General features: G+C 53.4%; 6 protein-coding genes across 6 annotated transcripts; 5 read left to right on the plus strand and 1 right to left on the minus strand.

Annotated features, from left to right (window-relative positions):
* Positions 1-116: 116 nt before the first annotated feature.
* On the plus strand, positions 117-4,200 carry NUU61_006455 (uncharacterized protein; the record flags this gene model as incomplete). Its single annotated transcript, XM_056656983.1, has 4 exons — positions 117-572; positions 626-744; positions 806-1,885; positions 1,947-4,200. The coding sequence occupies 4 exons, from the start codon at positions 117-119 to the stop codon at positions 4,198-4,200; spliced, it is 3,909 nt and encodes a 1,302-aa protein (XP_056509783.1).
* Positions 4,201-5,531: 1,331 nt separating this feature from the next.
* Positions 5,532-9,673, plus strand: NUU61_006456 (ABC transporter ATP-binding protein; the record flags this gene model as incomplete). Its single annotated transcript, XM_056656984.1, has 2 exons — positions 5,532-5,560; positions 5,641-9,673. 2 exons carry the CDS (start codon positions 5,532-5,534, stop codon positions 9,671-9,673), a joined length of 4,062 nt encoding a protein of 1,353 aa, XP_056509784.1.
* Positions 9,674-9,879: 206 nt separating this feature from the next.
* Positions 9,880-10,086, plus strand: NUU61_006457 (uncharacterized protein; the record flags this gene model as incomplete). Its single annotated transcript, XM_056656985.1, has 1 exon — positions 9,880-10,086. One exon carries the CDS (start codon positions 9,880-9,882, stop codon positions 10,084-10,086), a length of 207 nt encoding a protein of 68 aa, XP_056509785.1.
* Positions 10,087-10,256: 170 nt separating this feature from the next.
* On the plus strand, positions 10,257-12,341 carry NUU61_006458 (flavin-containing monooxygenase; the record flags this gene model as incomplete). Its single annotated transcript, XM_056656986.1, has 4 exons — positions 10,257-10,982; positions 11,074-11,609; positions 11,686-12,139; positions 12,210-12,341. The coding sequence occupies 4 exons, from the start codon at positions 10,257-10,259 to the stop codon at positions 12,339-12,341; spliced, it is 1,848 nt and encodes a 615-aa protein (XP_056509786.1).
* A 395-nt stretch (positions 12,342-12,736) lies between these two features.
* Positions 12,737-15,195, plus strand: NUU61_006459 (Zn(II)2Cys6 transcription factor; the record flags this gene model as incomplete). The annotated part of the gene is made up of 7 exons (XM_056656987.1): positions 12,737-12,957; positions 13,024-13,297; positions 13,352-13,446; positions 13,508-14,088; positions 14,144-14,263; positions 14,323-14,604; positions 14,657-15,195. The coding sequence occupies 7 exons, from the start codon at positions 12,737-12,739 to the stop codon at positions 15,193-15,195; spliced, it is 2,112 nt and encodes a 703-aa protein (XP_056509787.1).
* Positions 15,196-15,341: 146 nt separating this feature from the next.
* On the minus strand, positions 15,342-15,620 carry NUU61_006460 (uncharacterized protein; the record flags this gene model as incomplete). The annotated part of the gene is made up of 1 exon (XM_056656988.1): positions 15,342-15,620. The coding sequence occupies one exon, from the start codon at positions 15,618-15,620 to the stop codon at positions 15,342-15,344; it is 279 nt and encodes a 92-aa protein (XP_056509788.1).
* Between the last annotated feature and the right edge of the window lie 25 nt (positions 15,621-15,645).

Raw genomic sequence — 15,645 nt, forward strand, 5'->3', positions numbered from 1 at the left:
CCTGGCCCCTTTTGTCACCTCGCTGGAGCCGACTCCGCTCTTCTGCGACATCCCTGGCGGGTGGGCGTCTTTGATACTCTGTGACTCACGTTAGATTTCACCCGTCGGTGTCGAACATGGAGACGAAGGCAGCAGATCTCCTGGCGACTTTCAAGAACCCCAATGTCTCCGTTGACGCTAAGGTTGCGCACCTGACTAGCCTCAAGTCCGATATCAAGCAGAAGAATGTTCCTGATGGAGCTATCCTGACGATCTTCGAAACTCTGCGGCTCTCGCTAAGCTCTCAGCACTACTCTGTCCTCGGGGCTGGATTCTCCACACTCGGTCATTTCTTGAAGCGGCTTTCCATCCAGGATCAACAGCAATGGATCGTCAGCCAAGCCCGAAACTTTTACCCCGTGTTGATGGAGCGACTCGGCGACCACAAGGAGCGCGTCAGAGCCCAATCTGCATCCATCTTTACCGAACTGTGGCCAGTGGCTGGTGCTGAAGTCGAATACTGTGTGCTTGAGACTGCATTAGTGGGCAAAAACCCCCGTGCCAAGGAAATGAGCCTACTATGGTTGTTGAATGTAAGTTCGTATCTCGAACGAGTTTGGGCTTTTCTCTGACCAGGAATCCTTAGATGACCAAAAACCATGGCCTGTTGTTCCGCCAATATGTACCTTCCTTGGTCGCATGTCTGGAGGACGCCGACAGTGCTGTTCGAGACACGGCCAAGTTGGTTGTAATTGAACTATTTCGGTATGTGATAGTTTATCTGGTCATAGGCTCTCGTTCGATTGGTTCTAACACTAGCACACAGAACTGCTCCCGCAAGAGCGAAATCGGATTTGCAAAAGCAGCTGGTCACTCGCAGTGTGAGAAAGTCCATCGCTAATGCTATTCTCTCGGGCATTGGTCTGAACTCCGCTGAACCTGAGAGTTCATCCTCTACGCGGCCCATTTCTCGTGCTGAACGACCGATCTCGGTGATGTCTTCACGCTCACAGGCAGTTGAGGTGCCTCGTGATGGTTCGTTTGCCCACTCTTTTCTGCTGGTTTCACCTGCCCAAAGTCCTCGTTCTGATAGCATCGCAGAACCAGAACCCGTGAAAAGTCGACCTGGCTCCTCAAGAAGCCATTATGAACGCCAAGAAACACCTTCGGTCCAACGTCCCCATACACCAGCCGAGGCACCTGCGCCTCGGCAGTCGTCACAAGAGGACGACGATGTGGAGCCGCTCCTGGTTGGGTCCGCTCGAGATATTGATGATCTCATGCGCGACATGATCCCCTGGTTTGATGGCAGGGAGTCCGAAGATAATTGGATGAAGCGTGAAAAGAATGTCGTCCTCTTCCGGCGACTCACACGAGGCAATGCGCCCCACGACTTTTCCCAGACCTTTGTTAGTGCTATCAAGACGCTTCTGGATGGCATTTTCAAAGTAGTCAACTCCCTGCGCACCACGCTCTGTACCAATGGCTGTCTCTTGATCCAAGATATCGCCAAGACATGCGGCCCCAAAATCGACTCGATGGTTGAAATAATTATGCAGAATCTGATAAAGCTCTGTGGAGCCTTGAAAAAGATCGCCGCACAGAGTGGAAATGCCACAGTCGATGCGGTCATTGGGAATGTGTCGTTCACTACCCGCATCCTGCAGCATGTCCATTGGGCCTCTGTAGACAAGAACCTTGGCCTACGTCTATTTGCCGCTGGGTGGCTTAAGACCTTGATCAGCCGGCAAGCCCACCACAGAAGCACAGTCGAACATGGTGGTGGCCTGGACCTTGTGGAGAAGTCAATCAAGAAGGGACTGGGTGATGCCAATCCTGGTGTACGAGAGGCCATGCGGAGTACATTTTGGACATTTTACCCCGTGTGGCCAGACAAGGCCAATGCGTATGTTACTGTCCTCTTCTTTCTCTCGTGTATGTTTCAAAACAGGCTAACCTCACGAAAGGATAATGTCTGACATGGATACTAAATCACGAAACCTGCTCGAGAAGGACCCCGCAAATCCGAACGCGGGACAGCAGACCTCTGCGCCCTCCAGAAAGGGTCCTTCCACCCCCGGCGGTGGTCGCTCTGCTCTCAAGGAAGCCATTGCTGCACGGAAGAAAGCCCAGATGCCATCTCGCCCCGAGTCAGCTCAGCCGACCTTCACTGACGTGAAAAAGTCAGATCCGGCGCCCAAGCCTGCTGTGCGGACTGTGCCTACTGGCGCGCCTCTTTCATCTTTGTCATCGGCGCCTATGCGACCCGGTGCGAAGCCTCGACGGGCTGAATTAAGTCGACCAGCAACTGCGGATCCATACGCCCGCCGCCCGGATTCACGGGCTCAATCCACCAAGCCAATCGGCTCTCCCCATTCAGTCAAGTCCAAATCGTCGACGCCTTCTTCGAAGCCGTTGAACGCGCCGCGTCTTCGCCCCCATGATTCGGGGCAAACAGGCACCACTAAGGGGAAGCCCAAGAAGCTCGACCTCTCAAAATCCAAGTCTTACGACCATCTTTTGGCCGCCAGTCGTCCCCGCAGTGATTCGAATGAGAGCATAACGAATCAACACTCAGGACGAGCGCAACCCTCTGATCCTTCAAGTGCCTCTGAAGATCACAACTCTCCAGCGTCCGTTGTGCTGAAAAGCCCTCTACTTGCTGCATCACAACCGCCACTTCTTCACCCTGAACCATCTGTGTCTGACCACGACGCTAGGCTCATCGCAGTAGAGGAACCGCATTTCACGCCTCTTGAAGAGCCCAATGCCACTGCAACCTCTCCGCGTGCTCGCGAAGAAGATGTTGAAGTATCCCCTCGTGACGTCCACCCTCCGTCTGTTCCCGAGCCTGTGAAATCTCAGCCTGATTCTATGGTGATATATGAAGATCCTGCCACACCAGTTGCAGTCGAGGCCGGTAGTCCTGTGAGGGCAGCTTGCATCGAAAACTTAACCCCAACGAAATCATCCAATCTTTTTGGTCAACGGGAACCTCGTGAAGAAGAAGCCCGGTCCATCCCGGAAAATGCTCCAGCTGTGATGGATTCCATCCCTGATCTAGCCCCTAGTCAGGAGCGTGTCACCGATAGTCCGATGGTTGAGACCCAACCCCGATCACCGACGCGCAAAACACCCCTGCGGGAAAGTCCTTCGCCTTCAAGGACACGCGATAACGTTTCAGCCCCCGAGCTTGTTTCGGGCGTGGACTCTGCCCTGCCCCATGAACCTGTCAGTGGAGCCGCCGTCAACCAGACCGGCAACAATGAGAATGTGACCCCACATATCAGCAAAGTTGCAGACTTGCCCGCAGCTCCACGATCTGCGGTGAATCCGAATGCTCTAGAAGAGCTTCCGCTTAATGAATCGACACCGCGACTTGCCGAGGCCCGTGGCCGCTCTCTTGAGCCCCTGACCCAAGCTCATTCCGAAGACTTGCCTCGCCGTAACCGAAAATGGGCCGAGCGACATCGAAGTATCAGCCCACGGTCCAAGGACCCCGTTAATGCGAAGGAAATGATCCAAAAGGCCCACGGCCGGATTGTCTCCAAGACTATGGACATCTCGGGATATCGGAAACTGCAAGGACTCTTTCAATACCACGGAGAGGAGATCGTTGCACGAACGCAGGACTACTACGCGGTGTTAGAGGCCCTGTTGAGCGAGTTGGAAGCAGTGCCCACTAACCGCAAGGACCATGACGCTAAAACGCAAATCCTGGCCACCATTCGTTCCATGCTCCTGCGGACTCGAGAGCACTTCGAGCGCTATGACATTCTCGCGATGGCAGCCATTATCCGGGCTCGTCGCCACTACGAGTCAACATCGCACTTTGTGACATGCTTGGAGGAGGTTACGGAACAACTGGTCTCCGTGACCGCGCCCTGGACGGCAGTCATGGGAGTGCTGCAGGGATTGGAGCAAAGGGAGGGAGCCCACGGTGAGGAGACATACCAGTCGATCATCATGGGTTTGAGCACTATCCAGCAAGCGCTCGCGCAACCCGGCGTCGAGATCTCAGATGATGTCCTGGCAAGTGTCGGCACTGTTGTATCGCAGCATCTTGGACACCCGCGGCCCGGTGTGCGCAAAAACGCCACTGAGCTGTGCACGTTCTTGAGCCTTACCTTTGGCTCAGAGCGCGTTGAAAAGGTGACTCCGCCGCCCCAGGAAGGATCGCTGAACCTACTCACCTACTTCCTGGCTCGTCGATCTCAATAAGGAAAAGGTTTCATATTGTATGTGTACATAGACCTTGCTTGGTTTGGTGTTGCCATTTGTTCTTGTCATTTCCTTTCCACGACACGGAGTCGGGGATGTCTCATGTACATGGTCCATCAATTTTATTCAGGTGCTTTATGTATATTCTCCACTCTGTCATACGCAGTTGTGACATGTAAACGGCTCCCGTCGGCTCGGCGTCGACTGATCCGGGACTAGACGGATCCCTGAGTGTTCCACCCGTTCGGAATTCGCCGTGACAAATGCACCGAGGATCGGCGCTCCTTCAAGAAACGATCTCTTTGACTAGCGCGAGTCATAGGGAGTACAAGAAAACAATTAAACACTTTGAACAAATGATCTTGGCAGGCTTCATTTCCTAGCTTTCAGGGAAGGCCGAGCTGCGCCCCCTTGCCAAGGTTATCAATCTGATTAGATCCACACCATCTGATAAAATTCTTCCAGGGGTGAAACTCTCCGAGCAATCGTGGCGTCGCTCATTATGCGCTCATCATCAAATCATCAAATTCCTATATCAAAATAAAGAAAATGAAAGAAAATTATCGACCGACTGAAGGGACTGGCGCTAGAGGACCCTGACTGACAGGAACCACACCGACAATCCCCTCTTTTTTTTTTCTCTCTTGCACGGGGTGTTCTGCACGGACGGTGTTATCTGATGAGTCGGTGGACCGGCAGGGACCAACGCCGTCTACGATTGGGACACGCCAGAGCCGATCCCACTTGGCCCTCGCTAAACATTAGTGACCATTTGGTGTGTTCCTTCGCAAACTCCCGACATTTCCTCTATTGGGGGGTTAAAATTCGGTGGAGTCCCCTTGTTTTTGTCCCCTAAAGGTCTTTCCGTCCCCACTCTGTCACGCTTTGTCTTCGGTTTTCTGCAGGGTGTTGCGTCGAGATCGTGGGCCGGTGACCGGAGCTGCAATAACTTTTTTTCTTAGGTGCTTTTTTGTTTTTAAAACTTTTTGTTTCTTTTTCTCTCTTCTTTTCCTCTTCTTGAGTCTCTCCCCATCTTGTCATTCCTTTTCTTTTTCTTTTCTTTTACCCATTCCCCCTTTTGAAACTACCATCCATGGGCTCTGGTTGCTTGTGTCCGGCTAGTTTGGTGGATTGTCTTGGTTCGAGTACTGAGGTTTTGGCTGTGTAATAATCCTCTCGGTAGAGGTTGTCAGATCGGAGAATCGGACGCCCAACATAAAAACCCCGATTCTGTCGCCATTGGTCCGACCCGAAGCTGGAGACTTGAGGAGCGGGAATTGCGACAGCCGGAGTGCTGAGTGAAGCGACAGTTATGTCGGAACCCACCGACAATGCGCCAACGGGGAAAAAGACCCAACTGGTGGGTTCTCAAGGCTCAGCACACGGGGCTAGGAAACCCGACTGACGAGCACATACTACACAGGCCAAGTACGCGAAAAGGTGCGTGCCGACGAAGAAAGGCTTCGGCCAGTTTTTCGCCTACACGCGGCTGCTGTTTTCGCTAGACTATACCAAGACCGACGTGCTGCTGATCGTCACCGGCGTGTTCTTCTCCATCGCCGCGGGCATACCCTTCCCATTGCTGGGAATCGTTTTCGGTGAGCTGATTAACGATCTTAACACGGCCACATGCGATTCCTCCGGATCCTCCGATAGCGCGGTCACGGACGGAGTGCGCACCAAGGTGCTTTACGTGATTTATATCACGATTGCCAATTTCTGCTTTATATATATCCATTGCAGCTGCTGGAGCTTGATCAGTGAGCGCATTGCGCGCCGATACCGTCGACGCTACTTTGAGAGTATCATCAAGCAGGAGGCCGGCTACATTGAGGTCCTGCCGGCTGGAGATGTCATCTCCCGGCTGGTCAGCGACATCGAGGTGGTGCAGTCCGGCACCTCCGAAAAGGTCGGTATTGTTATCAGCACGGTTTCATATTTCGTCACTTCATATATTGTTGCATTTATAAAGGTTCCGGCCATTGCTGGCATGTTGGTCTCAGTTGTGCCGTGCTATTTCTTCATGTCGCTCGCCGGAGGATACTATATCAAAAAGTATGCCAACGGCATCACCACGCATGTCAATGCGGCCACGTCTATTGCATCCTCCAGTTTGTCGCATCTGATGCTGGTGCACGCCTTCAATGCGCACGAGCGTCTGGAAAGGCTGTTCGCCGAGCACCTTTCCGAATCGCGAATGGATGCAGTCAAGAAGGCCATCACTCACGCGATGCAGCTGGGTCTGCTGTATTTCATCGCGTACTCCGCTAATGCCTTGGCCTTCTGGGAGGGTGCCCATTTGATCGCTGACTCGGTAGAATCGGGAGGCAATGGAACATCGGTCGGTGCGGTATATACGGTGATTTTCGTTCTGATCGATGCGTCTTTCATTCTCAGCCAGGTGGCACCATTCGTGCATGTCTTTGCCTCGGCAGCTGGTGCTTCAGAGAGACTTATGACCGTCATCAAACGCCAGTCCAATATTGATGGCACTTCAGATTCCGGAGACAGGTCCGCCCCATTCAACTCGGCAGATATTACTTTCCGTGATGTGAAATTCACCTATCCGTCTCGTCCTGATGTGCCGGTTTTGCAGGGTGTGGATTTTGCTATTCCGCCTCGGAAACACACTGCGATTGTTGGACCGTCGGGCGGTGGCAAGTCCACTATCGTGGCCCTTCTCGAACGCTTTTACGATCCCGCATCCGGAGATATTTTTGTTGGTGAGCAGAACTTCCGCGACTTGAACGTGCGGTACCTTCGTGGAAACATTGGCTTTGTGCAGCAAGAACCGTCGCTGCTGGACCGCTCAGTTCTGGAGAATATCGCCTATGGACTGGTGACTTCCGCTGCCGAGAATCATCAACATCTGGCTCCGTTTATCCTTGACTCCTCTCTGCCGGACCTGGTAGCGCAAATTCGCAGTGGCGTGTCGGAGAAGAAGGCCCTCGAGGGCCAGAACCCTATTGTCGTTGAGATCGTGGGACTGGTTCGACAAGCGGCAGCGAGTTCCAATGCCCTGAACTTCATTGAGGCTCTCCCACACGGCTTTGCCACGGCAGCAGGCTCTTCAGGTAGCCAGCTGAGCGGCGGTCAGAAGCAGCGGATTGCACTTGCCCGAGCTCTTGTTCGTGAGCCTGCGCTGTTGATTCTGGACGAGGCAACTGCAGCGCTGGACTCTACCAGCGAGCAGTTGATCCAGGAGGCTTTGAGCAAGGTTGCCGAGCGGATCACCACTGTTTCGATCGCCCACCGTTTGGCGACTGCCAAAGATGCCCACAAGATTGTGCTCATTCAACAGGGTCGCGTTGCCGAGGAAGGCTCTCACGCCGAGCTGGTTGCCCAAGGCGGCTCCTATGCCGAGATGGTGCGATTGCAGAACCTAGGGAAGCTGAGTCCTTCCACCACTCTCGCGGAAGACCCCATTCATGAAGATAAAGATGACGGGCTGGGTGCCGCTGACAATAAGGAGGCTTTGCTCGACGTTCATGGAGCAGATGTCACTGACGACTCTCTTCCGGCATCCGCGACTGAAGACATGAAAGAGATCGAAACGGAGCAGCTGAAGAAAAAGCGTGAAAAGAGGGAGAAGAAAGAGAAGATACGCCGGCGCTCGGGATGGTTCACTCTGAAGTTTACCTTCTCTCTGCTTCGCCCCAACATGCACTTCATCCTCATCGGCCTATTTATGTCTGCTATCATCGGCGGTAGCTATACCGCAGAGGCCGTCATCTTCGGTAACACTGTCGGCAGCTTGAGCCCATGCGAAGGAGCCGAATCGATCCGCCACAGTGGAAGCTTGTATGGGTTATTGTTCTTTATCATGGCTCTGGTGGAACTCTTGGCCAACATCTTCAGCGGCTGCGCATACGGCTGGGCCGCGGACAAAATCCTGTATCGAATTCGGGTTCTTTCTTTGCGATCACTTCTGGGACAGACGGTCAAGTGGCACGGAATGGACGATCGCACTCCAAATACTCTCCTCACTTACATTACTGGGGATGCGACGGCTCTGAGTAGCATCACCGGTACCACCATCGGTCTTCTCCTGGCCATGGCAGTGAACTTGATAGCTGGTTTGGTGGTCTCATTTGCCATTGCATGGAAGATAACAATCGTGCTGTTCCCGACGATCCCAGTCCTGCTGGCGGCGGGAATGATGAAGCTGCGAACCCAGGCCAAGTTCGCGGAACGACACCAGAAGGCCTTTGCACAGGCCACGGCCATCACCGTCGAGGCTGTTGACAATATCCGCGCTGTCTCGGCGTTCTCGCTCGAGAAACAATCCTATGCGGTGTATGAACGGGCCCTGCGAGCTCCGTACCGTGAGACCTTGCGCTCAATTGCTTTCGGCAACGTCTTCCTCGCTCTGGCGTTTAGCATTAGCAATCTGGTTTATGCCCTGGCATACTGGTGGGGTACTCGACAGATCGTGGCCGGGCTCTACTCTCAGAAACAGTTCTTCATTGTGCTGCCAGCACTTTTGTTCAGCACCCAGTCCTGTGGCCAGATGTTCGCTCTCGCCCCCGATATCTCCAAGGCAGGCGTGGCAGCAACCAACATTACAGAGATTCTGACCACCTGCTCCGCCGACGAGGAGCTTAACCCTGACTACAAAACCAAAAAGCACGACACGCACCTGCTGGAGGAGAAGATTCCGGATCCCGAGGCAGTTCATCCCGAGCAACGAACCTTGGGAACCGTCGGAGCGCCGCCGCCAATGCGCGGCCTTGGTGCCGAGCTGCAAAACGTGCATTTTGAGTATCCGTCCCGACCGGGACAGCCGGTGCTACGGGGTCTAAGTCTGCGAATCAAACCGGGCCAGTTCTGCGCACTGGTCGGACCTAGCGGCTCCGGCAAGTCGACGACCTTCTCAATGCTGGAGCGCTTCTACCGGCCCGAGTCCGGTGCTGTGTTTATTGACGGGGTCAACATCACCCGGCAGCTGGGCACATCCTTCCGCGACGAGATCGCTCTGGTGCCGCAAGAAAACGTTCTCTTCGAGGGCACGGTGGCTTTCAACATCGGACTGGGCGCCCGCCCGGGTCACGAGCCAACCCAAGACGAGATCGAGGAGGCATGCCGCATGGCCAACATTCATGAGGTGATCATGGCTCTGCCGCAGGGGTACCAGACTCCCTGCAGCCACGACGGCAAGCAGTTCTCGGGTGGTCAGCGACAGCGGCTGTCGATTGCGCGGGCTCTAGTCCGCCGTCCGCGTATGCTGTTGCTGGACGAGTCCACCAGTGCGCTGGATGTCGAGTCTGAGAAGCGCATCCAGGAAGCACTGGCTACCCTCGCAGGTCGCACCACTATAGTAGCTATCGCGCATCGCCTCAACACCATCCACCAAGCCGACTGTATCTACCTCATTGAGGACGGCCGCTGTGTTGAGCAGGGTACACATACGCAGCTCATCGAGCGCAGTGAGACATACCGGACGAGTGTGATCCACCAGTCTCTGGAGACATAGACTTCTTCGTTTTTCATGTATATACTTGCCATTTAGATGCATGAGGTTCTTTTGCAATATATTTATACTATTTTTCGGGCTACATCCTGCAGTTTGATTATCTCTAATTTAGAGCATTGCCAAGCCCTCTGCGCAACCTGCGCATGCATGCACAACGCAGAACATGAATAAATTGCCCTTCGTTTTTGCATATTTAGGCGTTTAAAATGCCCGAGAAGGGTAAATCAGTCGTGGATCGCCAATTTTGCCTGTTTTGGGTTCTGCTCGGCTCACCTGCCTTGTCCTCGGACATCGCCCCGACTTTACTTTCCGCTCCACCTCGCACTCCGCTCCGGGGTCCGGACGAGGTATGGGGATTCCCCACGTTCTTTCGCTACCCCTCGTTCTCGGAGTCGCGCCGGGTTTTCGGCTGAGTTGCCCCCGCCACGATGTCCTGTTCGGGGCAATGTAGCTCGAGCAGGGTATTTATATGGGGACCATGACCGAGAGGATAGAACTTTTGGCTTGTTGAATTGCAGTGCCTCTCACGCGCGAAGCTTTAGACCCCATCTACATTGCATAGACACACACCATCAACCGAAACATGGCTACAACATTGACGGGCGGAAATCCGCACATCATCCAACTCCCCACGACGCCCGCAGGCGCGGCGCTCGACCCGCGCGCCATCGCACAGCGATGGCTGACCAACCTCGAAACCCAATTATCCCAACCGGTAACAGTCGACCTCACTGGTCTGTTCCACACCGAGTCGTGGTGGCGCGACATGTTAGCACTAGACTGGGAGCTGCACACGGTGCGGACAGCAGCAGATATCCAAACGTTTCTGCGCCAGCATCAGAGCCAGGCGCAGCTGTCTGCGCTGCGGCTCCAGGATAAGGGCCAGTTCCAGCCGCGCCATGAGCAGGTTGTTGATGGGCTGAGCTGGGTGTCAACTATGTTCTTTTTTGAGACGGCTGTGGGCCGCGGCACGGGCATGCTACGTCTTACGCAGGAGGAGGATGGCGCGCCCTGGAAGGCATATGCGGTGTATACCTCGTTGCAGGAGTTACGGGGTGACGAGGAGCCCCTAGGGAAGCGCCGTCCGGAGGGGACGACTGAGTCCATGCCTGGTGGATTGGCTGGCGGGACGTGGATTGAGCGCAGGTTGCGTCAGAAGGAGTTCCTGGATACCGAACCTGTTACTTTGGTTGTGGGTGCGGGCCAGGCTGGGTTGAATATGGGCGCGCGTCTGCAGAGTCTGGGAGTGTCGTGTCTGATTATCGACAAGAATGAACGCGTTGGGGATAACTGGCGCAATCGATACCGTGTGAGTCTTAGTTTTTGTTTTTCTGATGTTCCTGTCCTGGAAAAGCAGAGACCATGCCCTGGATATATTTGCTGATGCCGATCCTTTCTAGACACTGGTCACTCACGATCCCGCCGAATTCACTCACATGGCCTACCTGCCCTTCCCCAAGAACTGGCCGCAGTTCACCCCGAAAGACAAGCTGGGGGACTGGTTCGAGGCATACGCAAGCATCATGGAGCTGAACGTGTGGCTCCAGACTTCGGTCGTCTCTGCTGAGTATGACGACGCCACCGCCAAGTGGACTGTCGTTGTGGCTCGCGGCGATGGATCTCGACGCACGCTACGCCCTCGCCATGTGGTCTGGTGCACCGGTCACTCTGGCGAGGCGCGGATTCCCACGTTTCCAGGCCAGCAGACCTTCCAGGGGACAGTGTACCATGGGAGCCAGCACCGCGATGCATCCGAGGCGGATGTGCGTGGGAAGAAGGTTGTCGTTGTGGGGACTGGGAATAGTGGCCACGATATTGCGCAAAACTTCTATGAACATGGCGCAGATGTGACTATGTTGCAGCGGAGCGGGACGTATGTCTTGACTGCCGAAAAGGGCGTGTTTATGATGCACGAGGGTTTACATGAAGATGGCGGGTATGTTTCTCTGTCTTTCTCTCTCCCTTCATTTTTACTCGAGAAGTTCATACTGATGAAACACCACCACAAACAGACCACCAACTGAAGAAGCCGACATCGCCTCCGAAAGCCTGCCATGGCCAATTCAACTCGCATTAAGCGTCCACCTGACACGGCGCATAGCTGCCGCCGAGAAAGATACCCTGGACGGGCTACGCCGGGTCGGATTTCGGCTCGACTTTGGACCTGATGGGGCAGGTATTGCTCGCGCATACTTCACCCGCGGCGGCGGGTACTACATCGATGTCGGCTGCAGCCAGCTCATCATCGACGGCAAAATTGGTGTCAAGCACAGCCCCCGCGGGATCACCCAGTTCGGACCGCGCGAGCTGCATCTAGCGGATGGAAGTACCTTGCCGGCGGATATTGTTGTCTTGGCCACCGGGTACGATAATATGCGGACGACGGTGCGCAAGGTGCTGGGTGATCGAGTGGCAGATCGGTGTTTGGATGTGTGGGATTTGGATGCAGAGGGCGAGGTTAATGCCGTATGTTTTTCTTTCTCCGCTTCCCTTCCCTTCTTTTCCTTCTATGTCTCCCCTGCTAATACTGGGTTAGATGTGGCGCCCCAGCGGCCACCCCGGGTTCTGGTTCATGGGCGGCAATCTCGCACTGTGTCGCATCTACTCCAAGTTCCTGGCATTGCAAATCAAGGCGATTGAGACAGGACTGTCGCCACGAGTTCGGTAGCAGGATCAGCAGAGAATGACTAAGATGTAAATTTGTTTCTTGAGTCACTAAGAGCGAGTCACCAACTACGCTCCGGAGTGGTTTATAAGAAGACAGATGCAATATACAATTGAATAGAGTCATTAGAGATACAAATAAACGAATTTCCTTAGGCACATGTATCATTTTACGCCGTTCGCTAGGAAGAAGTATACAAATTAGACTGTGTTAGCTCTCGCTCTACCACCTGAATCACCAGGTATCAAACCCGGAGATAATGCGATTGTATAGCACGTGACCGGTCCCGACTTCTCGGGCATCGGAGCATCTCATCGGACAAAATAATACCTTGAAAGGATACCAGAGAGCTACTAGGCCCTGGTGCAAGATCAGGTCAAATTTCAAGTGATGCAAACATGAGCGAAAGAGGTTCCGAGATGGTATTCCGATCGGAGAATATCCCGGTCCGGTTCTTCAAAGCATGCCGGTGGTGTCGCCGGCAGAAGATGCGTTGCGATGCACGCAACCAGGTTCCATGTTTCCGTTGTCGCTCTACAGGCCGGGATTGTATCTTGGATCCTATCGATGACGGAAGACGGCGAAATGAACGCCGCAGGAAAACTGCGACACCATCACGGTTGGTTTTCTGAAACAATCTTCTATCGATGACAGTCCCGAAACTCCAGCTTATCATTCTAAACAGATGTCAAGTAGCGACTTCACCGCTGGACCCGCGCAGTGGGTTTCACACCCCCGCATCAAGAGAGCAAGAGTACTCTCCCGCCACGGGGCAGGACGCTGCGGCGTTTGATACCTCGATTGACTCGATGCCTGAATCGACTACGTTGGGAGACCTTCAACGGTCCCAAACTGCTGATCACAATGGACGGGAATCTCAGCAGTTGAGCCCGAATGATATGATTGCGCCGGTCTCGGCAGTGCATTCCATGTCTGTAAACTTGCTGGGGTCAAATAATGTGAGTCTAGATGTCAAGATTTGGCGGGGACATCTCTTGCTAAGCAATATATAGATATTCATGGATAATTCAACCAAAGGCGATCCGAAGAGCGATATTATTGCTCGAGGTATTGTCAGCGAAGAACAGGCCCGTGTCATGTATGAGAGGTATGTGAACATCGCCCCGTGAAAGGAAAGCAAGAACAGAGCATTAATTTATGCTATCCAGGTTTATGGGGGGAAGCAAAAATTACTTGCCTCTTTTCGACCCAATTCGAGATACATTTGACTCTATCAGGTCACGCTCTTTGTTTTGCTTTACAGTGATCATTTACCTCGCGAGTCGTGCAGTGGCCGACCTGCGCAGTGACACGCATATGCAACGTGTACTGCAAGATGAGGCGCAGCGACTCGCCGAAGACAGTTTCTTCGAGCGACCCACGAAACTAGAAACTGTCCAAGGCATGATTCTCCTTGCTGCCTACTCCGAGAAAACCTGGTTCTCGACCGCGCTCATTCTGCGCACTGCTTTGGATTCTGGATTGGAAAAGTCGCTGGACACTTTACTATCTCAGGAAAACTTGCCTCGGAGCGCGCTCTCTGCTTCTATGGCGGATCGTCAACTAGTGTGGCAAACGAGGACCTGGCTGATTAGCTTCACGTTAGAGTTGGATGTGGCCTCTGGGACAGGCCGCAAGTCACGTATAGCCGAGGTGGACGTTGAAAAGCTACGCAGATTTCTCGATTATCCGCTCTCTCTGCCTTGCGACATGCGCACTGTGTCTATTATTGAACTCCATCAACTTCGAGGTTTGATTTTACTCTTTGGTGATACATTGGTTCCAGTGTTAACCCAAAGAAACAGGCAAATCCCGAATGATCCTCGAAAACTCGCCGACGATCCGCGATATTGTATCCACAGAGTTACCAGCCATCATGGCAAGGTTGCAAAACTGGTGGACTGTATGGGATGAGATTCATGACAGTGAGACCCCCAATCGAAGAAGATACTTTAGTGGTAACTAACCTGGATTCTCCGTGAAGATAATGGCTTTCATGCGGGTGCCTTCCAACGCAGCAGTCTCAAACTCGCTCTTCATTATGCTAGGATTTTCGTTCTCTGTGCATCGCTGGCGCGCATTCAAAAACTACACCCTGGTTACTCGGACTCCGAGTCAGAGGACATCGACCAGAATGTTCTGAATTTATGGCAGTCGCTGGTCACTACAATCATGGACCAACTGGCATTTTTAATCACGGAACCCGCCTACCGCTGCCAGCTTTCATGGGCGCCCACATATCCTGCTCTCACGATTGCCTTTGTCAGTAAGTTCTGCCATCTATCCCTACGATCTACAACCGACAGTGTTCTCATCAGTGGTAGCAACATTTGCCCTCCGAATTGCGCGATGGCGTCCGAATCTCATTGATCAAGAAGTGCTCCTAGAAAGAGCAGATAAAATATGCGATTTCCTGAAGCAACCCCCATACCCCGATGTCCACCGCACCGTTTCCATCTTTGTAAATTATGCTCGGGCCCTGTTTGCTAGTCAGCCCACACACAGCAACGGCAGTGCGGAGGTGCCCGATGTGTCAGAGCAAGGCGACGGGTCAAGTCCTCCGTACAGAGGGTCAGATCATTCGACTGTTAACGCCCCTCCGTCAGGACTAAGCTCTCTAGGGGATCCCCGGTACCGACCCGGGGCACCACTTCAGAGCGACAAGGACCCGAATATGGCCTCGATGCCAAGTAGCGACACAGTTGCACCCAGACCGCCTCTTCCCAGGCTACCCGATACAATGGAGGCGCCCAATTGGACCATGTCGAATTCGATTGCGGATTCATTTGGGTTGTTTGAAGAGGGGCAGAACGATATATTCGATTTCTTGCCTATGATGCCGTCGATTCCTCAATGATGTCCTATAGCTACTTTTCAGAGCAATATATTCTGAGTAAATTTCAAACCTCCATTTCTCATAAAATCGAAATTCCTGACTGTACATAGTTTGATCTACACTTAGTGGATTAGGCTCAAGGATCTTCGCTAGCATAGTGGGCTAGGTCATTCAATTGGAACCAAAGAAAACTGGATGTTGGGCCGCCACGCAGTGTACACCTCGAATTTCACATGAAAACTCTGACCCGCTAACTGAAAGGGGGCATATAGAAGAGTATAGTAGAAGGATCGGGCGGCGGGAACAGTCGTCCAGAAGCCGGTTCCTGGCCGGCGCCGTGGATCGACAGCCCTAAACGCCGGACCCGGACCGGCGCCGGTAGGTCCCGGGTCAAAAATTGAAGTATACGGCGGCTTTGATTGGTACGTTAATATTGACGCAAACATGATAGCTACAGAGATAATATGTGTT

The sequence above is a fragment of the Penicillium alfredii genome (genome assembly GCF_028826965.1).
Source record: "Penicillium alfredii strain IBT 34128 chromosome Unknown utg000009l_segment0_segment0, whole genome shotgun sequence".
NCBI classification, from domain to species: domain Eukaryota; kingdom Fungi; phylum Ascomycota; class Eurotiomycetes; order Eurotiales; family Aspergillaceae; genus Penicillium; species Penicillium alfredii.